Source organism: Triturus cristatus, chromosome 2_1 (assembly GCF_964204655.1).
Source record: "Triturus cristatus chromosome 2_1, aTriCri1.1, whole genome shotgun sequence".
Lineage (NCBI taxonomy): Eukaryota > Metazoa > Chordata > Amphibia > Caudata > Salamandridae > Triturus > Triturus cristatus.
In genome coordinates this window covers 843,567,249-843,594,426 of record NC_140581.1, presented here as the reverse complement: position 1 = coordinate 843,594,426, position 27,178 = coordinate 843,567,249, and the positions used below count along the sequence as shown (strand labels likewise).

At 44.7% G+C, this 27,178-nt stretch overlaps 1 protein-coding gene across 2 annotated transcripts in view; it reads left to right on the top strand.

Moving 5' to 3' along the window:
* The window catches only part of CDC37L1 (cell division cycle 37 like 1, HSP90 cochaperone), a 260,540-nt gene that overhangs the window by 57,870 nt on the left and 175,492 nt on the right, over positions 1-27,178 (top strand). For both annotated transcript variants that reach the window (XM_085632929.1, XM_085632930.1), the window contains exon 2: positions 15,775-16,056. In XM_085632929.1, the coding sequence (XP_085489055.1) occupies positions 15,775-16,056 (282 nt within the window). The remainder of the gene's footprint in view (positions 1-15,774; positions 16,057-27,178) is intronic.

Genomic DNA, 27,178 nt, shown 5'->3' with positions numbered 1-27,178 from the left:
GGAACTGAAGACCCTGAAGTGCAGATATAGGAGGGCGGAGCGCCTCTGGTGAGTGGACTACAGCACTGAGGGTAAAGGCCACTACAACTGTGCCCTATTAGAATATAGAGAGGCAATAATTGCAGCTAAAAGTGCTTTCTACGCGACTAAGATCAGGGAAGCCGGTAATTCGGCCAAGGAGCTTTTTAAGACAATAGCTGCTCTCTCTAAGCCCCCTCAGGATAACACTTACCGGCCAGACCAAGAAACATGCCAAAAGCTTGCCGTGTGCTTCCAGGATAAGGTACAGGTAATTTACAAGGATTTTATGAGCTTGGACTCTAGTTTGGAGAGTCGTGGCCAGTGGCAGACAACCAGCACCAAGGGCCATATTGGCCTTAGGAATGTTGCCCCTATTACAAGAGAGGAAACGTGTAGGCTGGTTACTTTAACAAAATCAGGTTCACCCATGGATCCCTGCCCCCCTTCAATTATGCATCTTGCTGCAGAGTTGAGTGCAGAAGAACTGTCCCCGCTAATCAATCAAGTAATCGAGTCCGGTAGCTACCCTTTAAGCTGGAAGAGGGCAATAATCAGACCGCTGTTAAAAATACCCACACTGGATCCCCACATATTAAAGAACTACCGCCCAATCGCCGCATTGCCTATTGCTGCCAAAATTTTGGAGAGGGAGTTAAATCGATCTCTGACTGAATATCTAAGCTCCCACGATTTGCTTGACTCCTCTCAGCACGGTTTCCGTGCACAACATTCTACGGAGTCAGCACTTCTTGTGGCAGCAGAGGAAATTCGTAGCATAGTGGATGGGGGAGGCAAGGCAATCCTTGTGATGTTGGCTCTGTCGGCTGCCTTCGACACCGTAAACCATGCGGTGTTGATCCAAAGGCTTCAGGAAATTGGTATTCAGGGGGCTGCGCTGTCCCTCCTCTCTTCTTTTTTGGAAGGCAGGGAGCAAAGCTTGCTATGGGACGGCTTGCAGTCGAACAGTTTTCATCTGCCATGTGGTGTTCCGCAGGGTTCAGCATTATCACCGACGCTATTTAATATCCATGTGACTCCTCTGGCAAAGCTCATTAGGAAGCATGGCTTCACGATCGTCTCCTATGCTGATGATTCCCAGCTCATAGTCTCCGCGGTTAAACAACCTAATGACATGGCTTTTAAATTCCATAGCTGCCTGTCAGAAATTATGAGCTGGATGCGGGATAGTTTCTTGAAGATCAATACCGAGAAGACGGAAATTATCGAGTTCGGCCAGGGGAGTCCCCTGTGGAACGGATTATGGTGGCCGGTGGAGGCCAGGGAGTGCCCCTGCCCCGTGCCCAAAGTAAGAAATCTGGGCGTGTTGTTTGACAACCAGCTCAACTTTTCAGCGCACGTCAATAGCCTTGCGTCATCTTGTTCCTTTTTAATAAGGACTTTGCGGAAGGTTTTCCCTTTTATCGAACCAGACCTTCGCAAGACCGTTGTAGTTGCCCTTGTGCTGTCCAGACTGGACTATTGCAACGCCTTGCTGTTGGGGATAGATAAGACACAGATAAAGAGGTTGCAGACTCTCCAGAACGCTGCAGCGAGACTATTGCTGGACGTCCCAAGAGATCAATCCATCTCAGCGGGAATCAAAACACTACATTGGCTCCCTGTTCAGCAACGTATAGACTTTAAGTCTATAAGCCTAGTACATAAGGCTGTTTTTGGGGGGGGGGCCAAGGATGTTCAGAAACTCTTTATCCCCTATACTTCGGGCCGGGTGCTTAGGTCCAGTACTCGGAGTATTATCAAGATAAATCGGGTTAGGAAAGTCAGATGGGGCGGTAGAGCTTTCTCTTTCCGTGCCGCCGGTCTCTGGAATAAGCTTCCCTGTTTTCTGAAACTAACAGAAAATCATCAAGTTTTTAGAAAACTGCTAATGACACGGCTCTTCCAAGAGGATCGCATTTGAGGACTGTGTCTTCCCCCTGTGCTTACCAGCGCCAAGACGCTTCGGCATTCGTGCGCTATACAAATCCTTATCCTATCCTATCCTATATGATTTGCAGTTTATTTGTATAGTACCATATACCTTACTATAATTTATTCTATCCTATACATCGGCACTGTCGTGCCAGCCTCATTTAAAAAAATATATATAAATACTTGGAGAGGATTTCAGTTCAATGACCTGTTGAATTGTCATTCACACTTTGCTTATGCTCACCACAGCATTCAACATGGGACAGTGGCTCGGCTCAGCTCAGCTCAGCTCAAGCATTGGCTGTCTCGTACTGTTAATGGCAGTACTTTTCCTGATCACATGTGGACAGCAGCCTGAAATCGAGGCTGGTGTGTCTTCGCTGCTGAACAACTCCTTTACTTGTCAAACGTGTTAGTTTATTGCGTATTTTTGAGAAAAAAAAATTGCACTGCCATAGCCAAAGTAATGAGCCTTTTTTGGACCCCCTTATCCCTGGTTGGCCCCTCACACTATTTGGCGACGGCGACACTGTGCCTATTGAACTACTTGCAGCTGTTTACGGCTCTCTCTCCACCTCCAGTCTGTCCCTACTGACCCCCCCCTCCCCAGGCTCTGCTTGTGCTGCTGCAAACCCACAGCACATAACTGCCGCCTCCCCCTTCACCCCATTCAACACCGGCACCAGCTCACGAGAGGCATAACGTTCTATGCAGCGTAAGAATGTATTTCTGAAAGAAAAAGGGGGCACAGCTTCACTCGTGCTGCCTGTCCTTGGAAGCTGCATATCGCGTTGCACAAAAATGTCAACTTCGTTTATACTTATAACGTCTCAAAGGCGAGACCGATTGCATTGCAAATGCTTGTTTATTTTTGGGCCTATTTTTCCCTGGTGTCTACTGGATTTTCTGTCCCCCGGGGCATATTTAGGTAAGCACCCTTAATTCATCCGTTGGGGGGAGGGGGTACGAAACACTGATGGACCCAACCTGGGTTGGGCGCACGGTTTGTGCCTGGGAAAGTCTCTCCCCCCACCCCCCGCACACACACCATTGTTTGTTTTGTTTTTTGGGCCAAAAAAAGGCGTGGGGTGGCTCACCTAGGCATTACACCGTGCTCCCACCCCAGAAAAGGTGCATCAGTGTTTCTGCCACTTGGGGCCTCTAGACACCTGGGGAAAAATAGGCCAAGAAAAAGAAAGGGGGAGGGTGGCTCACCCAGGCATCGTACTGTGCTCCTACCCCAGAATAGTGTATCAGTCTTTCTGCCACTTGGGGGTGGATTGAGGGTGTTTACGCAAAATTTGCCCTGTGTGACAGAAAGGCAATTAGGGAACAGGGATTTCAACATGGCATCAAAAAAAGGCTAGGGTAACCTACTCTGGCATCGACCTAATACTTCTACTCCAGAATGGCCAGTAGAGTCTTTCTGCCTCTATGGTTCTATAGCGACTACAGCATCCCCGCCCTTGTGGGAAGAGGGGATTTATTGTTTTGGTATATTTTATTTTTATGTATACATATGGGTAGCGGAGAAGGCTAAGTCTCAATATCGTCCAACTTTTATGCTGAATGGCTGCGTGTTTAGGGCTCAATTCAGCTACCACCTGGGGGAAACCTACCCAATCCATACATTTCTGAAAACTAGACACCAGGGGCAGTCCAAGATGGTGTGTCTCATTTGGATCCAATGATATTTCTTACCCACAATGCCCTGCAAATCTCAAGCTTTGACTAAAATCGCGCATTTTGCTTGCGTTCCTGTGACCGAAACTTACGGAAACCACAGGGTTCCACAAAATTCTTACCACCCTGCGTTCCCCCACTTGTCCAGATAAAAGTCCTACCCTACTTTTGTGGAGGTGCCTAGCGCCTGTGATACAAAAGGCCCCAAAGCACAAAGGGGAGAAATCAGAAATAGGGGTAGCTTTGGTGTTTGGGCCCGGCAGCCACCCAGACAAACCTACCAAAACCAGAGATTTCTGAAAACTAGACATGCGGGGGAGTCCAGGGTGTCATGCCTCGAGTGAATCCCACAATATTTATTATCCACCATGCCGTGCAAATCTCAAACTTTTACTAAAAACACACATTTTCCTTGTATTTCTATGACCGTGACAAAAAACTCCCGAAATCATCTGGAATGCACAACATTCTTACCACCCAGTGTTCCCCCACTTGCTACAATATAAATGCTACCCCACTTGTGTGGCTGAGCCTAGTGCCTCCAACAAGCAAACATCAAACTAGGGTCAATGAGATTCACGCCGCAGGAAATGCAAGGAAAAGGCACAATTTTAGGTAACTTTATGGGAACCACGCGAGTCACACCATTCTGGACTCCCCTGGGTGTCTAGTTTTCAAAATATGCTGGTTCGCTAAGTTTCCTGAACTAGGGCCTAAAATCAACAAAATAATGATGGTTCATTTTCAGTGGGAAAAATGCCACTATTGCATTTTGGGCCCTTTCCTGTCGCTGGCACTTTGCCTACCCACAACAGATTCCAGAACTTTTCCTCACAGAAATGTGAAGAAAATGTTTGTTTTTAGTTTAAGTTTTACATTTTCCTAGGGTTCTGAGTAGAAAAACATGGTGAGAGCCTCAAAAGTCACCCCCACCCTGGATTCCACTATGTGTCTAGTTTTCAGATATCTACAGGTTTTCTAGGTTTCCAGATTACATAAAAAGGGTCAGTTTTCTGTGGAAAAATGTGATGTGTCTAAGTTGTGTTTTGGGCCCTTTCCTGTCACATACACTAGGCCTAGCAACATAAGTGAGGTGCCATTTTTATCGGGGGACTTGTGGGGGAAACAGGATGGTACAACATTGGTCATTATCAATTATATTTCTCTGCATTTGTGCCTTCCAAATGTAAGCCAGTGTGTAAGAAAGAAGACGTTTTGGGAAATGCCCTCTTAATCACATGCTAGTATGGGTACCCACAAATTCAGAGATGTACAAATAACCACTGCTTCTAAATTCTGTATCTGGTGTCCATTTCAGAAGTACATAGGTTTCCTTGATAACCATTTACGCTTTTTATATTTTGCCATATGAATTTCTCTATACCCGGTACACAATGAAAAACTATTGTAAGGTCCAGGTCATTTGTTGGCTCTGGGTACCTCAGATTCTTGGAATACCTACAAACCCTATACATCTCCACAACCAGAAGGGTCTAGCAGACATAGTAGTATATTACTTTTGTAAATCGGCCATCATGGCAATAATTTACAAATGAGTGTCTCAAATCGATGTTTTTTCCTACTCATTTGTAATATTTTTTATTTCAGTGGTTAGTATCTTGGGAAACCTTTGAGGAATCTACACAAACTCTTGCTGAATTCTGAATTTTGTTTACTTTTCATAATTCTGTTGCTTTCCTGGATCTCCCACAAACTAGTAGTAGGTTGAAGGGTTGTGGAATTCCTATAGGCCAACTCCCAGCACCCATTGTTTGGGGTCAAGGACAACACGTTTTCATGTTTATTTTGTCCTTGAGACAAGTAGGCCCAACCCCCTGCAGCACAAACCCTTTGGCTGCCAGTTTACAGTGCCACATTATGGATCAGGGAAGGGCATGTCTGAAGTTAAGGCACTATTTGTGTCCATATGTTAATGCTGTTTGAACTTGTATTTATGTTCCATTATTGAAAAGTCTTTAATATTAGGGTGAGTGATCAAAGGAAATGCTGTAAGCTTGAACTGCACTGCTGACAGTGTTCCCAGTATAAAAATGTGTTCACACTTTTGCAAAGTTTAACAATATGAGGCTACGTATAATGCTCCCAGAATGCTCTCTGATTAGATGCAAATAGTTGCAGAAGCTTGAAAGTAAGATTGATGAGTCTTTGCTTTCAAAATGAAATGTTCACTAAGAAATGCAACTAGGAAATAAATATTATTGCTAAACTACTATGAATTTGTAGGTACCATTTCTTTGAAGCATCATCTAGTAAAATATGTTGATGCATGCTAGTATTCCCAAAAATATTCAGAATGGTAATCAGTGCAACCAGTTTTAAGAAGATTATGGGAAACCTAAAAATGAAAAAATGTATTGGCAAAGCCAATAGGTCTGACATTGGTAGTCAGCCTTTTGGTTTGTCAATGCAGGTCTTGTTTTGACATGTTTTTTGTAAAACGTTATTGCTGTGGGAGCTGCCAAACCCTCACCATTATAACAAACATTTGCAAAAAGCAATTATATGTTTTGGTCTCAAAACACACACATTGCTACAGTAGTTCCTGGCACTGAACAAAATTACTTAGTGTGCCAATGTGTTCCTTGTGAAAGTGTGGAACAGATTCATTTTAATCTGCTTGGTGCAGGGTCACCACTCTTGCCACGGGTCCTTATCAAGTAAGGAGTAATCAACAGTGGAGCGAAGTACAAACCATAGGTAATTTATTAAGCATTCAGAATGGGTCTCCATCCAACGAGCACCATGGAGTTACTCAAGGAAAGGAGCACACTTGAACAATGGCTACATGGGTTTTTATAGGGAAGATCACAAACAAGGAATGCCCAGAGGTAAATAGAACTTTGGAAAGAACACACGAATGAGCTAAGGCAAGAATCTGACAACCTCAGTGTCTTCTGCAATTTCTACGTTTTAGGACTGAACAACAAAATGTGCTATTCAGAGTAGACTTTACTTAAGGATTAACTATTGCCTGAAAACCTTCGAGCAAGCTGACTCTGCATGTTTTCACAGCCTACAATGTCCCAACCTGCGAATCTTTACCTAATGTTTATACAGATGCGGTGTCAAGAAGAGAACCAGACTGAAAGTAGGGCAGGGGTGAAGAATGGATGAAGCATGGCTTAATCAAAAAATGAAAGAATCAGATTTTACATTTTCACAGCCCTTACTTTTCAGCTATGCTGAACCCATTTTAAAAGTACATATATTAATCTTGTACATTTAATATTCATCAATTCATACATTTCCGTATGCATGATCATTTCTATACTTAATTCATAAACATTAATTAGGGAAGGCTTGATACTGTTACAGGTAGCTATATAAGCTGTACATATCACAGGGAGACACTGAATGCAGCAACAGCAAGTGAGAAAGATGGCTCCTATAATCACTATTCCCATTAATAATTTCCAGCCTCAAGCAGAAACAATACCTCAAAACCATTCAGACCAAATCCATGTTCCTTTTTCCTGGTGTATTGCTGCAGTTATTTTGGTGAAGCTTTTGTGTGGCTCAATTAACATTAAGGGCGTTTAATGTATTTGACAGTGTGAATCCTCAAGGTGAAGTGATAATGTTCAGATGCGGTAGAAGTAGGGGGCACTTAGGCTATGAACAGGGTAATATGTTTGAAGTCTCCATAATAGACCCAAAAATCCCAATACTAACAATAGAAAACATACAAATATCCCTATTTTTCTCTTTCTAATCCCAAATGGTCAGCTTTTAGCGGGGGCATTCGGGGCAAGTACTTCTATTCCTCCTAATAGGTCAAAAACACCTTCTCAAAGGGCCTTAATGACAGATCGACAACTCTACCCATTTCAACCTAATCTATATACAAATACCTATTTCAGAAGAACACCTAACACTATTCCCTATACTGATCTTTTATATCCAACCTGTATGTTTCTTAACCTTCCTTCCTTTTTCTGTAGTATTTGTCGTTTGATTGCCAAGGTAACAAAGAGTAGCGTAACGATCAGCCAGAAACAGAGCAGTGTAATCTCAATTCTCCTAAAATTCCCTCACTACACTATCAAAGAGCATTAAGTCCCAAGTGTCTTTTACTTCAAAGCCTCACTTGCAAGCTTATGTACTGGTCCAGACATTGGCGGTCTTGACCACCCGCATTGGTTGCCACCTCTCCAGAGATAGTTTCTTCAATCAAAGTCTATAGTTCTTTTGGCCCTTGGCCACACTTAGTATCAAGGCTGAACAATGTCAGGATGTTCATCTTGGTCAGGCATGATAAATCAGGTATTCCTCTTGATATCCACTGATCATATGGCAAAGGAAGTGGCGCTTGCTTTCTCCACATCACTGACATGGATCTGGTGTCTGTGCCCTGTGCACTTAACAGCAGTTTGGGTGGCGAAGAAAACATGCACTGGCCTCTGAAACTGTTGGGTAAAGACACCGTCTCTAGGCCTCAGCTTGTGACCTGGACCTTTAAGACTGGTAGAGAGACTGGCCTTCACCTGTGAATGGATCAAATGCAGATCTTTTAGTCAACACAGTAATCAACTAGAATGGTAAATTCAATGTCAGATTGTCCTTGATCTTGGTGCACCCTATACATTTGCTGGCCTCCCCATAACCATCTCAACTGGTTGCAAGACCTTCAAAGGGCAGGCCAGGGGGTGCAAAATATCCTGTTGAAACAGGGTACCTTTTCCTGTGCTATAAGTATGGCACATCATGCACCTCTTGACATAGAACTCTGCCACCCTGGGAATCAGATTATTGAACCATACATGATCTGACGTGGCCACTATTCCTTTAGCACTGATATGGGCTGAACTGTGGGCCATGGTAACAATAACATTCAGTGGAGAAGTGTGGCTCACTGGTTAGAGGCGGCAGACCCGTAAGCAGAGGACGGCCCGGGACCAGGGTTCAATTCCCGACGCGGCAGGGTCGTGGACCAGGGTCAGCGGACTCGATAATTCTCGCTTCGGTGCCTACTCTAGTCAGGGACCACACTCAGTAACTCTGGGCATTAGCTTGCCTCATCTTCACAACGGCCCCCCCAGACCACCGGGGATGCTTGGTCGCACCTTAGAGATACCCATTAGGGACCATCTCTCAGGGTGAGCCAGGACGGGTTCCCCAGCGGTCGAAGCGCAGAGATACTCCTCCGGGAGTCGATTCTAGCGCTATATAAACCCACAATTAAATTAAATTAAATTAAATTCACATAATAATTTGGTAGCATTCATCTTTGCTTTCCTGACAGATCTATCCAACATCCTGTCGCATCCTGACCCCCATGTCTTTTCCACTGTTCCTACTGTTCCTCCGTAGCTTCTTCCTGTACTTCCCTAATGAAATCTAGAGTCTGATTAAACATAGTTACGTCTGGTGTCCATTTAACTGTCCCTACAATATACATTAAACTATACTCTAAATAGGCTGTTCGTTTAACTGGTTCATTGGCAAAAGTATTTCCCTGTATTACCTCATCTATCATTTTATTGTGGACAAAATATTTAACAATAGCAACTTTTTTTGTTAACATCAAGGTATCTAGTATCTTTACTATTCATTCCCCTTACTGTATCTCATCACTATGCAAAATAAAAAGTCCGAATGAATGGGCGACTCCAGCTCTAGTCAAAGCTGTCAGCTTCACAGATTGCGTTGACATTTGTTGTATTTTACATAACTCAACCACAGATTTCAAGGGAATAACTAAATAGACCGCTGTACTATAGCCATCAGGTAGTTTGTAACATGCACCATCCACGGACAGTTCCCCTAGTGGGTCAGATATAGGGGTATCTGTCAGGTCTACCCGTCCCTTAGTCTCCTTCTCCATAATAAATATGCAATCATGCTTCTCATCTTGTTGGGACTTAGAAAGGGGTAGCACAGAGGCTGGATTCAAAATGTTACAGCATTTCAGAGTGATGTTTTGGAGCAAAAAGTATCAACTCATACCCTGTTAATATCGCACTGGTCAGGTGCTGGGTCTGAATTATTTTTTTTTTAGATATCCACTAAATGTGGTACCATAACTGTCAAATTGTGACCTTAAATATACATTTCAGATTGCTTTATCGCAGTGGGGTCCAATGTGTAGGAGAAATATGCACATGACTTATTCCTTCCTACATGGGACCGTGCCAAGGTGCAACCATATTTTACATGCAAAAATTTGTAATAATCAGGTTTTACCTGAAGCAGGAGCATTGCATAAAGCATTTTTTTCAATTACAAAAAGACAGCTTCACACTGATTAGTCCAAGGAAGCAGCATGCATACGTGCTTTAATGTTAAAGCAAGCAGGGGTTTTGTAATTAGTGAAAGATTTGGTAATAAACGCACAGATATTAGATTTGAGTCCGTGGTTTCTGCAAATTCTGCACTAATTATATCCTATGTTGGTGTAGCGTCTTACCCCCTTCGACAGGAGGAGACCTAAATAGGTAACCTTCTGTTGACAATACTGTAATTGGAAAAGAGATACTTTGTCCCAAGAAGGTTAAGTAATGCAATAATTTCACCGTAACTTGTTTCAAACCTTCTGCTGTATTGCTATGTCTCCAATGAGTAGCTTTTAAACTACCAGCAGCTCACCAGTGTACGGTCCAACCTGTATTTTAAAAAATAAAACTCCGGCATTCAAGACAACATTTCTTTTGTATTTTCACAACTCATAAACTGATGCCTACAGAGAAAATAGGTGACATTTTGAAAATGTGTTTAAAACTATTATTTCAGTTGGAGATATTTATTACTCATTTTTATACCTTGGAGCAAGGGAGTATTGCAGCTATTGTTTGCATCTAGTACCCATGTAATATTTCAGTTCAAATTGTCAAAGCCTCTTTTTTTTTCTCTTTTTTTTTTTTCATTACTGTTGAAAATCCTGGCTAATACACCAATGTGATCACTACTAATACTCTTGGATGGGGTACTCATTTTACATTACTAGTAACGTTTGTTACAGAAAATATTGGAGACCCTTGTACTAACATTCAGTTGTTGTGAAATAGGGTTTTGAACGGGGATGCCAGAAAATCCCACAAGTGTATTAATTTTAGCTGAGAAAAAGCAAGATATTGAGAGACTACTATCTTGTTACTTTTCTCTCAAATCAATCACAAATTTATAAACTTTTATCCTGTATTCCATCCCCCCTTTTAAGGACAGGAAGAATAGGGCTATTATATACATTAGAGGAAACTTCCTCAAAGCGAGTAAAGAAATCAGGGACAGCCTCTCCCTCTTTGTTTACAAAGCGATACCAAAGGGGATGATGGACGGAGTGTTGAACATTGCAAGCACTCACCCCCAGTCAACTGATCTGGGTTTAATCCATCATCATTCTTTAGCTCACTCCACCACCCCAGTTCAAACATGGCCATATGCAAATCAGTCTGACCCTGTGCCTCATGGGAACAGTCCAGCCCGAACTGCCAAGCCATGTCTTCCCTGGACCGGAAACAAGCATCCTGGGACCGGTTTCGGGTCCATAACCCTCATCAGCCAGGCTATCTTGAATCCAGTGGCAAAGTGAGCAAGGGACCCACGTCTGGGCATACCCTGCCAACTTAGGGCGAACAAAGCAATACCAAAGGGGATGATGGACGGAGTGTTGAACATTGCAAGCACTCACCCTCAGTCAACTGATCAGTGTTTAATCCATCATCATTCTTTAGCTCACTCCACTACCCCAGTTCAAACATGGCCATATGCAAATCAGTCTGACCCTGTGCCTCATGGGAACAGTCCAGCCCGAACTGCCAAGCCATGTCTTCCCTGTTTACAAGCAGTAAGGAGTGCCCAATCTATTTTCCTAGCTGGAACCATCGTTTTTATATAATTAAGTATGTTACCAGGAAGATCCAGAATGAGCTGACTAGGTTTCTGACCAGGTTTCCTTTCTCTATCAGCTGTTATTATGACAACCCAATCTCCTCCCAAATCAACAGCATGATCCTGTTTCTGGGTAAGTCGCCACATATCTGGTGGCAGGATCATACCAAAAAAAACATCAATATCTGCTAAGGTCATGATACAAGAATCAATGGCTACCTGTACATCATCATAAAATCCCCTAGGATTTTTCCTTATGTCTGGTAAGAAGGCTTTTAAAGTAAGTACATCCATCCTTTTCCAGGGCGTATATATCCAATTGTATAAAAAATGGGCTCTAGCATTGGGTCCATTAGGGTCATCGTTATCTGCATTCCCTTTTTCAGGAATGAACTGTGGCACAGCTTCCCTCATAGATCTTATTCGGGGAGAGGAAGAGAGTTCATTCCGGAATCCAATTATTGTTGCTTTGGCAGCATTAACTCTACTTACAGAGAAGGTCCCTATCTGACATTGTCGATTAATAGCTCTAACATCATCTGGGCCATTTCGCCCTGTAGTCATCTCCCATTGAATCATAAGTTGATGAGAAAGCTTACTTATAAGACAAAGAAGCTCACCCTTAGAAAATCCTGTATTTGATCTATCATTTCTCCTACCTCCATTTCTAGATTACTCAACCAATTTAATACCATCAATCTTATCCCGTCCTAATGAAACTGAGGTACAGTAGAGCGAAGAACTCGAGGGGTCTGGACAGATGCAGGAAGTACAGAATCCTTAGTCATTTCAAATGCAGTGGCCTGAGGTGGAGGGGCAGAGGCTTGGGATGGGTGTGCAGTAGCCTGGGTTGGAGGGGGTAAGGAATGTACCGGTATTGGTTGGAAAATAGGGAGCTGGACAACCCTGGGCAAAGGAGGGGGAGACGGGGATACAAGGGGGGCAATATTTAGGGGTCCAGGGGGAAGAGTGTTAAAGGTACATATGGGGGTGGGGTCGTTCTATCAACAACCAATCAATATCTGAATCCACATCTTCTTGGTGGACCTGAACTGCTACAGTTGGTCTAACTATATATTCCTTAGATATTAATAAACAATGCTCTCTATCTAAACATTCCTTTTTCTCCCTAACTTCCTTATCCTTCAATTCCTTATACTTCTGATACTCTGTTTTCCTTTCCTGATTCCTTCGTACCTCCTCTGCCTTGAGCTGCCGCTCCTTCACTTCTTTCCTCCACATACGCAATCTGTCAAACATAGCTGGCCTAACTTTCTTTAAAAACAATTACTCGAGTTTGTGAGGGTCCATGGTTCCCTCTAATGGCCATTCTAACTGGGGATCCCCTTTTGTATATTTGTTCCACAATGCATTATACATGATTGGACAAATACCATATGTGACGTACATCTCAAAATTCGGCGTACCTTCTGGTGGCGCCGGCTAACTTGCTGCCAAAATGCTCTGCTTATCGCAGTAGCAACAACAAAACTTCCAAAGAGTGCTAATAACAGGCATGTTATATAAGATTAAAAGAACTTATAAACAGAGTGAAATAAAAAATATTCTCACATTACCTGTAAGAAAAAATGTTAGCAAAAACAAATAGCAAGTTCCGAAACAGAGTCTAAGTTTCAAAATACCAAACAGATTCCGAACGGAATACCAATTCCGAACGGATTACCAAACAAATACCAAGTCAAGACGAATATCAAGTCAAGCAAATACCAAACTAATCCTAACCAAATGAACAAATGAACTGGTTCAATGAAGATTTACCTCATGCGTAGTCTTCGCCTCCCACCTGTCGATCGTCCCTGATCCAGAAATGACCGTCCGAAGGTCCTAGTCAAGGCCAGCAGCCGCCAGGAAGATCAGAGTCGGAGAGCTGAAAAATCACCTTGGCCCATGAGCAACACTAATCTCATCAGGTGGTGCGCTCCTCAGCGAAATTCGTCTTACCGACCTGATCTCCTCCCCAGTCCAACAGCAGGCCTTTGATGGGGCCCCGCGATCGGACGCCAGTTTGTGGAACAGATTAATTTTAATCTGCTTGGCGCAGGGTCACCACTCTTGCCACGGGTCCTTATCAAGTAAGGAGTAATCAACAGTGGAGCGAAGTACAAACCATAGGTAATTTATTAAGCATTCAGAATTGGGTCTCCATCCAACGAGCACCATGGAGTTACTCAAGGAAAGGAGCACACTTGAACAATGGCTACATGGGTTTTTATAGGGAAGATCGCAAACAAGGAACGCCCAGAGGTAAATAGAACTTTGGAAAGAACACACAAATGAGCTAAGGCAAGAATCTGACAGCCTCGGTGTCTTGTGCAATTTCTACGTTTTAAGACTGAACAACAAAATGTGCTATTCTGAGTATACTTTACTTAAGGATTAACTATTGCCTGAAAACCTTCGAGCAAGCTGACTCTGCATGTTTACACAGCCTGCAATTTTTTACCTAATGTTTATACAGATGCGGTGTCAAGAAGAGAACCAGACTGAAAGTAAGGCAGGGGTGAAGAATGGATGAAGCATAGCTTAATCAAATAATGAAAGAATCAGATTTTACATTTTCACAAAAGAGCAAAATGTTGTCACTCACAGTGAAGCCAGCCTACAGCTAGAGAAAGAGAGAGAATTTTAATAAAAACAAAAGGTCTTGGTTAACATAAGACCTAATTAGGTGCCCAGTTCTTAAATTAAGTCACAAAAGTAAACCAATGGTATATATGTCCTTGCAGTAGTGCAGGTTTACTCCTTTCATGAATTCACAATGTTACAGTAGAGGGCCTGGAAATCGTACTCCTATAAAATATTTGCAAACTGCATTTTAGCACAAGCAAAAATGCATGTGTAGATTTGCAAATGCGAAAATCTGTTGAGCATCTAAAAGTTCACTTTCTCTCAAACCACTTTTTTCCCAACCCAGGAAGAAGTTTTACTTCTGCCCTTGTCTGGAGTAAATTTCCAACCTTTCTTTATATGGGGAAAGATTAGAGAAGAGCTGGTGAAAACCCCTAAAATGTGCAAGTTAGTAGGTTTACACAGACTCAAAAGCACATTCCAACCCTGAAACAATTTCTTAGCGCTACCTCCAGCCCCAGTATGTAGGTCTGTAGCATGGTGGCAAAATAAGGCAATTGCTGGAATTCAAACCCTACTGTAGTATTCTCCTTGGCATAATCGGAGAGTATATTATCAGAGCTCATATATGAGATTGCTGCCATAATTTGTAGCCGCACTACGTGGCACCAAAGGAACAAGTGGATTTTTTTTTTAACAGGACAAGTAGATTTATGAAGCAGCCTGTCACATGGACAGTTGGATATTTTATTACATTTCACACCCCTGATACACAAAAGTGAGGAAAAATGGGCTAGCTCTTTGAAAATTGCCAAAAGTGTGGTTAAAAAATATAGGTTTTTTGATTCAGGTCTGCATGTTCCTGAAAGCTGGGGAGGTGGTGACTTTAGCACAGCAAACCTTTCGGTGATGCAATTTTTATGGGAAAAACAGACACTTTTTGGCGAGTAAATTTTCTTATTTTTTCCCAAAACCCCAAATGTCTCCTCCAGGGGAATCCACAAACCCTATGTACCTTTAGAATCCCTAGGATGGTGACAAAAACAGGACGCAAATTTGGCATGGATACTTTCAGTGGAAAACTCTTATGGAGGCCTAAGCGTGAACTACCCCAAATGGCAACAAAAAGGGGCCTAGCATTCTCGGGGGGGGGGGGGAGGGGGGGGCGGTGGGGGAAAGGCCTAGTAGCAAAATGGTTAATAAACACAGGAGATTACAAATGTTATAAATAGTCTTGAATATAATATTACATATCTCGTTACAATTACCAATTTGACAGTTATGAGTAGTCTCATTAGTTGATTTGATCATGTGTTGTTGTTTTGTTACATTTTGCGTTTAGGTGTTATTTCTTAATCTAAATATTGCAAGGTTCTAGGCACTGTATTTGTAGTGCAGTGAAACTGCTTTCTCTGGGCTCCATTGCCATAAGGCTAGAGAGTGCCATCCCAAGAGTAATGTATGAGGGGAGTGGTCTTGGGTGGTAAATAGTGTTGCGCTTAATCTACAGTGTGACTCCCAATCCATCACACAGTATATGCTAAGCAATGCAAAAGCATAGAAAAAGACCGGTAAAGGTGTATAGTTCATGAAAAGAGCTGTGCTGCCAACATGTCTTTGTAACTGCATTATGATTACTACAAGACTGCTGCAAATTGAATATATGTTTGAATTAGCATTCTCAATTTGTCAATTACAAAGATGTATAACAGAAGTTTGGAGCAGGAATGCAAAAGACAATCCGAATGTGTTAAGAGTTCAGTGGAGTGCAAGTGGAACCTCGCTGAAGCCCAGCAGAAACTTTGCAGCTTGGCCCTGCATAACTCCGAGTCCATGGACCAGGAGCAGGCCAAAGTACAGACGGAAGTGTTTAAGCTGCAGCAGGGTGAAGAGGCGTGGCGGCAGAAGGAGGAGGAGCTGCTGGAGGAAGAGGGAACCAATCACTGGAATGTGGATGCAGTTCGACAGTATGGATTCAATAAGGTAGGTCCTGGCCACGTTATGTGCCCAGTTAAAAATGTTATATGATGCAGTACTCAATCCGAGGTTAAGCCTTTCTAGGTAGCCTTCTCGCCATCGATTTTTAGTTATGGAACGTTATAAGGAGAGATTGGTGGCTCATGGAAAAAAATATTTGAACTGTAAAAAGGTGGCTTTTCAAGTCATGGCTTCTCAGATAACCCCTCCAGTGAAACATCTACCTGTGTCATTGTTGTGGTCAAAACAACTCCAGTAATGGCAAATTAGATAAGTTGGTCCTGCCTAAACACTATATCCCAAATTCATATTTTATGCTGAATTCCTTGTAATGCAGTTTGTGCTGTATTGGCCGATAGATCTGACATTTGTGCCCTTTTTTAACAACTCTGTATTAAACTATTATTTTTGACTGGCATGCAGCTAGCTCCTCATGGCCATACAGTATTAGGTGATCTAGTTTTTGAGGGCTGTAAAATCATTCAAGCAGGTCGAGAGAGTGAGCTAGGTGATGTAGTTGCCATACTTTATCAGCTACAGATAAAACTGTGTAATTCTTTGACTGTCCAGCATTGTGATACCCAGGTTCTACAAGTGGATTTTTAAGTACACTCAGTCACATTTACTCTAATGTATCTCTTGCTTTAAGCTCCTTCTGCCGCACTGGAACAGTTAACTGAAGAGCTGAGTTCCCTCTGCCTTCTAAATGACAATTCAATTTTCCTGGGTGACATGAATCTGTGGCTGGAAAATCCAGCGAGACAGACACCCCATTCATAGCTGCCAAGGTTTCAGATTGCCATGTGTGACATTTTCATAATTTCAGTGTAATTATGAGTGACATTTCAACGACTATGAGTGACACTCGTGCGAGCAAAATCAAGCAATGAAGACGAAGGAAAAATAGATATCAGAAATGAACCCATATGAGCATCTGGGTCTGTGCCTGGGCTTCTGTTTTTTTCCAAGTATCCTACATGGTTTATGTTTGCTGAACTCTGTTCAAATACTAGTCTTAACATTACCCTGTTTGATTAATGTGTAATTTATCGGTTTGTCTTTAAGCTAGCCTCAGTCCCATTCAGGCCAAGCCAATTGGTATTGTCTACAGATGCCATGCTTAATTTGGAAACAAATAGAAAACATAAACAAGGAGCTCAAACTTATTCCTACAAGGCCGTCACTCATACTGCTGAATGTAGGGGTTTATGAAAACCAAGGCTTATAAATGTTGATTCCACGTCATACTTCTTTCTTCGATCACCCTACGTTTCCTTTCTCCTTATCTCACTCTTGTAGGCTATTTTTCATTCCTGCTATGTCCAGTTGTCGCTGTTCCCTTATCGTCCTCTGCCTTCTTCTTGCTCCCTTTCAAAAATTCTCTCTTGCTCTGGACCAAAATGTGGAGGAAGAAAAATTATTCTCTCTGGCCCCCAAAAATGAATTCCCTCTATACCAACCACCTGCATAAAGTAAGCACTGCATACAGGACATAGATGAGTCACAAGATGTGGAAGGCCTCCTGCACTTGTACCCTGCCCAGCCCCGCAGCCACTGCCAGTAGCTGCTCGCTGCTGCTGCACAGAGATGAGCTGCCTAAGTAAAGGACAGCTGGAGCTCTTGGCTGGCCGAGGGTGAAGTATAGTTCATATATACTCCATACACTTCCTCCTTATCGCTCTATGCTCCCCTCTTTCTGCCTTACCTCCCCTTCTTCCAACACAGAGCACTGCTGCCACTAGATGTCTTTATGTCCCTCCTATACCACTTCCTTATTCCTCCGCCCATCCAGCTCACCTGCCTGCTGATCTGTCGCCCACTGCTGCAACTGATGGCTTTTCCTTAGCCATTAATGGAGGGCGGGCATCTCAGAATAGTGTAAGCATGTTATGTTGTGTACTTATTGGTATACCGTTCCAGGATGGCCATCATGTTGCATAAAGATGTAACGTGACGGCCATCTTGGAAGTTATACTAAATAACATTCCAAGATTACCACTTGCTGCTATTGGCTTTGCCACAATTCTGCAAGCAGTGACAAAGTCAATATCGGCAGTGAACAGGCATTGATTGATAAAGCAATAAAACAAGGTCTATTGCTCAGTTTTGGTACGGTAACATCCCGATATGTAAAAGCTTACAAAGGGACTGGGAGAATATGCATTATGCTGATCCCTTCTAGAACAAGGCTCCTAATAGCGAGTTGTAGAACACTACTCCTGAAAAGAAATAGGGAGCAGATATATCCTGAAGTAGAGTACTTTGTTCACTGACAAAAGGTGTTTCAAAATTAAAGTTGGGCATTCGGTCAAAAAAGAATTTACTGAGTCTCTGCTGAACTTGTTAAACTTAAACTAGAAGTTCACCAAAGAGAGAGTGTACATACAGAGAAACAATGTACTGGACTCCATGCTGGTTTATACTGCGTTAGCAAATTTACTATTCCAAACGTATTCACAGTGCTCCCAACCTTTCTAACGAACTTTGGGTCTCATGTACACAAAAAAGTTTTATGGTTACAAAGCCTGCCTGTAATTTGAACAAGCATTTGCAATGCAATAGGTCTTGCATTTTCGAGAGTTTAAGCTATTGGCATTGTAAATGACAATGCATTTTATTAATGTGTTTTGAAAACCTGCAAGCGATGCTTAAACACGCACTTTGTACTTATTGTGCTTGCTTACGAGAAGCAAGGCTGGAAGTAAAAGAGGCACAGTTACTGCCAGCCTTGCTTCTCGTAAGCAAGGACTATAAGTACAAAGTGCGTGTTTACGCACCACTTGCATGTTTTCAAAACACATAAATAAAAGGCATTGTCATTTAAAATGTCATGTAGCTTTCTTTGGCCTTAGTGAAGCTTGGCAAAACATTTGACTGTAAAAAAATCTCAACAAATGGCTTTATTAATGAATACAGGTGGAGGGCCAGGTGTATAGCCTGACACTCCATGCTCTGGGGTCAATTTCGGTGCATAGCTGCCACGTGACACCTTAAGCCAGTCTCTGCAGGGTTTAACATGTAATATTTTGCACTAAAAGACTTGTAAGCCTATACAGCTTAAAGAAAACAAAAATTGCCATTCCCGATATATAAAAAGTGGCTGGCTTAGTTTAAAAAAGTAAATAAATAAACCGTGTGCAGCTAAAGAAATCACATCACAAGGAGAGCGGAGAGATCTGATGCCCTGGTCCTGCCTTATGATCTAGTGCCAATGCATTACATTTGCATAAAGAACAGCGCTTCCTTACTTTGTGCAGGGAGACCCAAAACTCCCTTTTTCTATATACACACAAAACCCGTTTAGAAATCTCTCTCGAGGAGATTAAGAGATTTGCCCAGAATCACAGGATGTTGAGCCCCCACCGAGACTCGAGGGGTGATTTATAGTAAGGTTTAAATAATATATCTACTAAAGAGCGCATATATAGGCATTCCATTTTTTGTATACACTGAAACTAGTTCTGTGTTTTGTCTGTTTGCAAACTCTACAAATTTGGTTTGTATGTAAGCCCAAACAAGGAGTAAAGTGGCTGGTCCAGGGACACATAATTTTATCATGTGGGTGTGCCATGATTGGCACTCAGGATTTCAGGTCTTTTAAGAAAACAGTTAGCTCCTGCCAGGCCCCATTATTTTAATGGCGCAGTGACATATTCTTCTAAGTTTACATTGCATATGAGAACAGCACATTTTATTGGCCAAGTCTGTTATTTAGATAGCACTATATATGCAGCATGTGACATATTTGTAAGTACTCCTAGGGCTGGCATACAGGGACAGAGGAACACTGAGCTTATGTTACTTGTCCAGGATCACAGGGTGTGTGGCCATGTGGCAAAGCCTGAGCTCGCACTTAAGCCTGGTGGATACACATCCACACATTAGCCTCTAGAGCATGCCATGCATGGGAGTCAAAGCATTTTATTTTTTTTCTCGTTGCTAAATTCTGTCAAATAAATACACTTGGATAGTAAAAATGAAATATCTTGGTGTGAAAGAGGGGGTGCCACGGACGATTCGAAACAAACCCCATGCTTGTCACTAATGAGCTTTTAATCTGGATAAAAGGCGGCTTAATCGGTCGAATCCGCAATTTGTAGTTGGGGGTGAACGAAGCAGTGGCATATTGTGCTCTCAATATCAAGCAAAATGGCTCTGCGAACTAAGTGTTATTATCTACTAAACAAGTGCAATGTTCAAGTCACAAGCTCTGATCCCGTCCGGAACAACCCGGAATGTCACCCGGGAGTCCTGACACAACCCTATTTTAAAGGCACCATCGTAAGGGTGGGGGCATGAACGGTTCATGTTTAAAAACTAATAATGTCAAAGCTTCCACGTGTTAAAGGCAGTTTTTTTTATTTTGAAGAAACTTTATTAATGTTGTCTGTATGATTTAGATGGCAAACATTTTCTAGGCTCAACTCGTGCGTGGGCTCTAGGAGCCAAATAAGACCCTTGGCTCGGCTCGCCCTGTTAATGTGTTGGCTTGCTCACCTCTGCATCAGATACGTTTCACTAGACTCAGATACAATGAGTTTTTCCAAGCTCGGCTACAAGCAGGCATCTTACTGGACCTGGAGCTGCTGTGCCTCCTGTTCCCATTTCCACTACCAGTGACTTAAAGTGCAACATGAGCTGTGGTCCTGTGAATAAGTCCGAGGCTGTGGAACTAGGATACGCGAATTCTAATCCCAGCTGCTCCGCTTGACTAAAACGGTATGATCCTGCGCAGTTCAAATAGTACCACTTGACTTAATTTCACGTTCGAGGCATGTGGGCTGCTGAATTCATATCTGTGCATAGATCGCCGCCTAGTGTTGGGTCCGGATGTTTGCACGTTGTTGTCCTGGAAGAGTCTTCGAAGTATCCTGAGATAGGTGACTCCTCCCCTGGACTACAGTGCACATGGGCATCCTCTCCATCCTCAGATTGTTTTTTTCCGCCATTGGGTTCGGATCTGCTTATCTTGACTCAAGTTAGGAAAATCTAGTTTCAGGCCAAAAGGCCTTTAGTTTTCGACGGTACTGTTCCCGATCGGTATCGACAGTTTACAGGCTAGTTTACAAACTTAAACAACTTTCCGGATCCATTAAATCCGACCATCGACCGAACTTTGACGATGGAATCGAGGACCCCATTCAAGCGGTGTCCTGTTTGCCACGCCAAATACCCCCATATCGACGTCCACCCGGTGTGTAACAAATGCCTCTCACCGGATCATGACGAATCGAAATGCATGGCCTGAGCCCGATTCCGATCCAAGAAGACTCTACGGAATCGACGAGCCGCGAGACTTGAAGCGCAGCAAGCGGCACCGGCCCCAACCAACATCTTCAGCACCGAAGATGAAGATGTCGAAAGCGTGGAAAATATACCCTCCAGCCCTACTTCCGAACACGGTTCCCGATCGGAAGATGTTGATGAAGAGCTTTTTCACAGGGAAGAAGCCGACGATGAGGTAGGAGACTACGACGAGGCCTTAGGGGCCGAAGAAGGTAGCTCCGGCGAGGAGCAAGGCCTACCCGTCCAAATGGAGGATATCCCAGTGAGTCCGTCAACGGCTCCGGTCGAGGGATCGCCTTCGGGCCTTACCCAAGACCAATCCCGCAGTTCCTCGGCCCCGCCCTCTGGCCCGGCCACGGACGTTCAGCGAGAGCCATTGTTACCTAAAAAGACTGGTTTCCCTACCACGAAACCGAAACCAATCATCGCTCCGGTTCAACAGAAACCGAAAGTGAAACTGACACTGGTCGGCTCGAGGACTTCCACACCTTCGACGCCAGCCAAACCCGTCGGCTCCGACCGCACCAGAAGGGACTTCGGTGCCGCACTCGCTGCAGCAGATGTCGGCGCCGACCCGAAAAGAAAATCCATCGGTGCCGTCAAAGCACCAAGGACCCCGGCGCCGAAGCACTCAGCACCAGCCATCAAGGTGAAAATGGCCACTGCATCGCTATCCACCTCGAAGGCACCTACTAAGGTACATTCATCGACGCCGTCGACAACTACTACCCCTCCTCAAGTCGATGACCCGGAGACCTCGAAGTAGTCCACACCTGCCTCGACGGAATCTCTCGGCGCCAAAGAACCGTCGGCGTTCCAGGTGCAACAAGTGGCAGCGTCCTTGCAACGCATCAGGGACAAGGCAGCCCTCCAGGCCTCGTCGGGCTCCGAACCGAAACGGGCACAGAAGGCACCATTGGCACCGGCCAACATCACCTTTGGCTTGCCACCGCCCACGGCGCCAAAGATGTTCGAAATCAGAACCCGCGTTACCCAGACGAGGTCCCCATGTACCGAACACTCTACTACTGGGACATCGCCGTCCCACTTCATCGACGCCGACACCGGCAGGCTTATGCTCCGAAAGCGAAAGATCACTTCGGGGCACGCTTTGGACTCTTATAGGATCCCACTAAAACAAAAACTGCCGGCGGAATCGGAACCAGTTCTTTATGAACGCATCCACACCTCTTACACAGATCCATCATTCTCTCCAACGCACTCCGATCCGGATGCAGTGGAGGACTACATGGGTGACAACACCACCTACCCCGAAGACATGGACCCTGAGGGCCAGCAAGACCCTGATCAGGTCTGGGATGACCCAGTGGAGCCCGGTGCCGCTCTGGATACACAGGACACGCAACTTTATGGCGCAAAAACGTCCCCCACAGAGGACACTGCTGCATTCAACGCCCTCATCGAACGGGCCGCAGCCAATCATGGAGTGCAACTCCACTCAGACACTATCGAGGATGATTTCTTGGTGGACACCTTCGCATCCTCCGAGAGGACTGTAAAAACTCTTCCCATGTTGAAAGGTGTCCTCAAGCCAGCAAAGGACATTTTCAAAGAGACCACAAGGGCACGAGTAATAAACCCCAGGATCGAGAAAAAATACAAATCCGCACCTGGGGACCCCACGTACATTAGAAGCCAATTGCCTCTGGACTCCATTGTGGTTGCCAATGCTCGCAAACGGGCACACTCGCAGTCAACTGGTGATGCTCCTCCCCCGGACAAAGAGTCCAAGGTTCTAGAAACCTCCGGCAAACTAATTGCAGCCCAGGCAGCAAACATATGGCGCATCGCCAATACCCAGGCCCTCCTAGCTCGCTACGACCGCTCACACTATGACACGTTAGAGACTCTACTCCAACACCTGCCAGACGAGTGCAAAGAGGCAGCGGAGCTCCTCATCAGGGAGGGACAACTGCTCACAAACGCATCCATCAAGTGTGCACTAGATGCTGCAGACACTGCTGCTCGGGCACTAAACACCAGCGTCATGCTACGACGACACGCCTGGTTACGAATCTCCGGATTCAAACCTGAGGTCCAAAATAACATCCTCAATCAACCGGTCAACCCCGACTACTTATTTGGACCGGAGGTTGACGCCACCTTAGAAAAGATAAAAAAAGACACAGACACTGCGAAGTCAATGGGGGCTCTGCAAACGCAGACATTTCGTTGTGGCTCCTTTCGTCGCCCCGGAAACAGAGGTGCAGGTAGAGGACAGGGAGCACAGCAAACCTACAATAAAGGGGGCACACAGAGTTCCTACGATAAAAACACCCGAGGGGGTTATCGTGGCTCCAGCACCAAGGGCAGAGGACGTGGTTACGGCAATACCAGGTCCTCCCCTAAGAACAAACAGTGACGCCCTCTCCCTTCCCCCCGACCACATAACACCTGTCAGGGGGAGACTCCAGCGGTTCCTGTCCACGTGGAATTCCATCACCACAGACAGGTGGGTGAAAGATGTTATCCAACACGGTTACTGTCTCGAGCTAACCTCCACTCCACCCACCATACCGCCAAGGCACCGTCCTATGTCCTCAGAGCACTTAGCGTTATTACAGCAGGAAGTGCTAAGTATGCTGCAAAAAGGCGCAATAGAGGTCGTGCCCGTACACCAGCAGGGAACAGGGGTGTACTCTCTGTACTTCTTGATACCAAAAAAGGACGGGTCACTTCGACCTATCCTAGACCTGAGACCCCTCAACCAATACATTCTCTCGGAACATTTTCACATGGTCACCCTGCAGCAGGTTCTCCCGCTCCTCAGACAGGGAGATTTCCTAGCCACGCTAGACCTCAAAGATGCGTATTTCCACATACCCATACATCCATCACACAGAAAATATCTCCGGTTCACAATTCAGGGTCAGCACTATCAATTCAAAGTCCTCCCCTTCGGAGTACAACAGCACCCAGAGTTTTCACAAAGTGCCTAGCTACCGTGGCTGCACATCTACGGAGGCAACATGTTCACGTCTACCCTTACCTGGACGACTGGCTTGTTCAGGCAAAGTCAGCCCAGCAATGTGCCAGCCACATGTCCCGCACCATTCAGCTTCTTCACAGTCTGGGATTCTCACTAAATTACCCAAAGTCACATCTCCAACCCGCACACGTACAACAGTACCTAGGTGCGACCATAGACACTCTGGCAGCCACAGCTCAGCCAAATTTAGTGAGGATCAACAGCATACAAATGCTGATCTCCAAGTTCAAACCCCAACACTCCCTTCCTGCGCGAGTGTTCATGCAGTTGATAGGCATGATGGCCTCCTGCATTTTCATAGTCCCACACGCGAGACTACATATGCGCCCGCTTCAGGAGTGCTTAGCACGTCAATGGAATCAGGCTCACGGGAAATTAAAAGACCTAGTGTTGGTGAGCGGTCGGGCATACAACTCTCTGCATTGGTGGAATCCACAAAACCTTTGCAAGGGCCGACCGTTCCAAGAGCCTGTTCCACAAATAATACTGACAGCGGACGCGTCTCTCCAGGGATGGGGAGCTCATGTACTCAATTACACAGTGCAGGGACTATGGACAACACAACAAAAGAAGATGCACATCAACCTTCTAGAACTGTTGGCAATCTTCCTAGCCATGAAGGCATTCAAAGTACATCTGTGCAACAAGGTTGTGCTGATCCGGACGGACAACATGACTGCCATGTACTACATACAGAAACAGGGAGGAACACACTCTCCACAGTTGTCTCATCTGGCTCAGAGCATGTGGAAGTGGGCCATTCAGAGGAACATATTCCTCATGGCGGAACACCTCCCAGGCAAGGACAACCAGATGGCGGATCTGCTCAGCAGACACAGCCACCAGATGCACGAGTGGGAGTTACACCCATCAGTACTCCAACCGTACTTCCAGCAGTGGGGTCATCCAGAGATAGACCTATTCGCGACAAGCGAAAACGCAAAATGCCAAAGCTTTGCCGCCAGGTTCCCACATCCACAGTCGCAGGGCAATGCGATATGGATGAACTGGTCCGGCAGATTTGCGTACGCTTTTCCCCCAGCGCCATTGATACCGCTGGTGGCACGCAAACTGCGACAGCACTCAATGACACTCATCCTGGTTGCTCCAACATGGGCACGCCAGCCATGGTACACAACCTTTCTGGAACTTTCCATGGTGCGGCATCAAAGGCTGCGGATCAAACCCGCGCTTTTGACGCAGAACCATGGAGAAATTCAGCACCCAGATCCGCAACAGCTGAACCTGGCAATCTGGCTCCTGAAGTCCTAGAGTTTGGCTACCTAAACCTGCCACCTGACTGTATGGTGATCATTAAGGAGGCCAGAAGACCCACTACCAGAGCTTGCTATGCAGCTAAATGGAAGAGGTTTGTCATTTATTGCAACAACAATTACATTAACCCGCTAGACGCATCCATTCAAAATATAATCTGTTACCTCTTACACCTATACCGATGCAATCTGGCATACACCTCAATACGTATCCATTTGACCGCAATAGCAGCCTATCTCCAGAACAGGCAGCACCTCTCTTTATTCAGAGTGCCTGCCATCAAAGCTTTCTTGGAGGGACTTAAACGAGTAATTCCCCCAAGACACCCACCAGCACCGGTGTGGAACCTCAACTTGGTCCTCACCCGACTGATGGGTCCACCCTTCGAACCTCTCCACTCATGTGAGATTCAATTCCTCACCTGGAAAGTAGCTTTCCTAGTGGCAATCACTTCGTTAAGAAGAGTTAGTGAACTCCAGGCACTAACCATTCAAGAGCCATTCATACAGGTTCACGCAAACAGGGTCGTACTACGTACCAACCCCAAATTCATGCCTAAAGTAATATCGCAGTTCCACATGAATCAAACTATTGAACTGCCTGTCTTCTTTCAAAATCCACAGAATGTAGCAGAGAGAATGCTCCATACACTAGATGTAAAGAGAGCCCTCATGTACTATATAGACAGAACTAAGGTCTTCAGGAAGACAAAACAACTTTTCGTTGCCTTTTCTCCACAGCACAAGGGCAACACCATTTCCAAAGCAGGTATAGCCAGATGGATCGTTAAATGTATTCAAATTTGCTATCAAAAGGCTAAACGCACATTAACGATTCCCCCACGAGCCCACTCAACACGTAAGTTATGGGCGTCCATGGCTTTCCTGGGAAACATTCCTTTACAGGAAATATGTAGAGCAGCCACATGGTTCACTATACATACATTTACCAAACACTACTGTGTAGATGTACACTCAAAACAGCAGGCAGCTGTAGGACAGGCTGTTCTCAAAACTCTTTTTCAGACCGCTGCAGCTGGCACTGGTAGCCGCCGCTAATAGGAGGTACTGCTATGTATTCTATGCACAGATATGAATTCAGCAGCCCACATGCCTCGAACTGAATATGCTACTTACCAGTATGCATCTGTTCTTGGCATGTAGGGCTGCTGACATTCATATCGCCCACCCTCCTCCCCGGCGCCTGTAGCAGCTGCAGCTCTCAGAATTACTGTATAGCATGGTCATCACTTTCTGTATCTACTCCATCACTGCCACAATGGCGAAAAACAATCTGAGGATGAAGAGGATGCCCATGCGCACTGTAGTCCTGGGGAGGAGTCACCTATCTCAGGATACTTCGAAGACTCTTCCAGGACAACAACGTGCAAACATCCGGACCCAACACTAGGCGGCGATCTATGCACAGATATGAATGTCAGCAGCCCTACATGCCAAGAACAGATGCATACTGGTAAGTAGCATATTCATTATTTGTCATACTTGGAAGGTCCTAGAAAAAGGCTGAGTCCCAGAATTGATAGCTATCTATGTACAT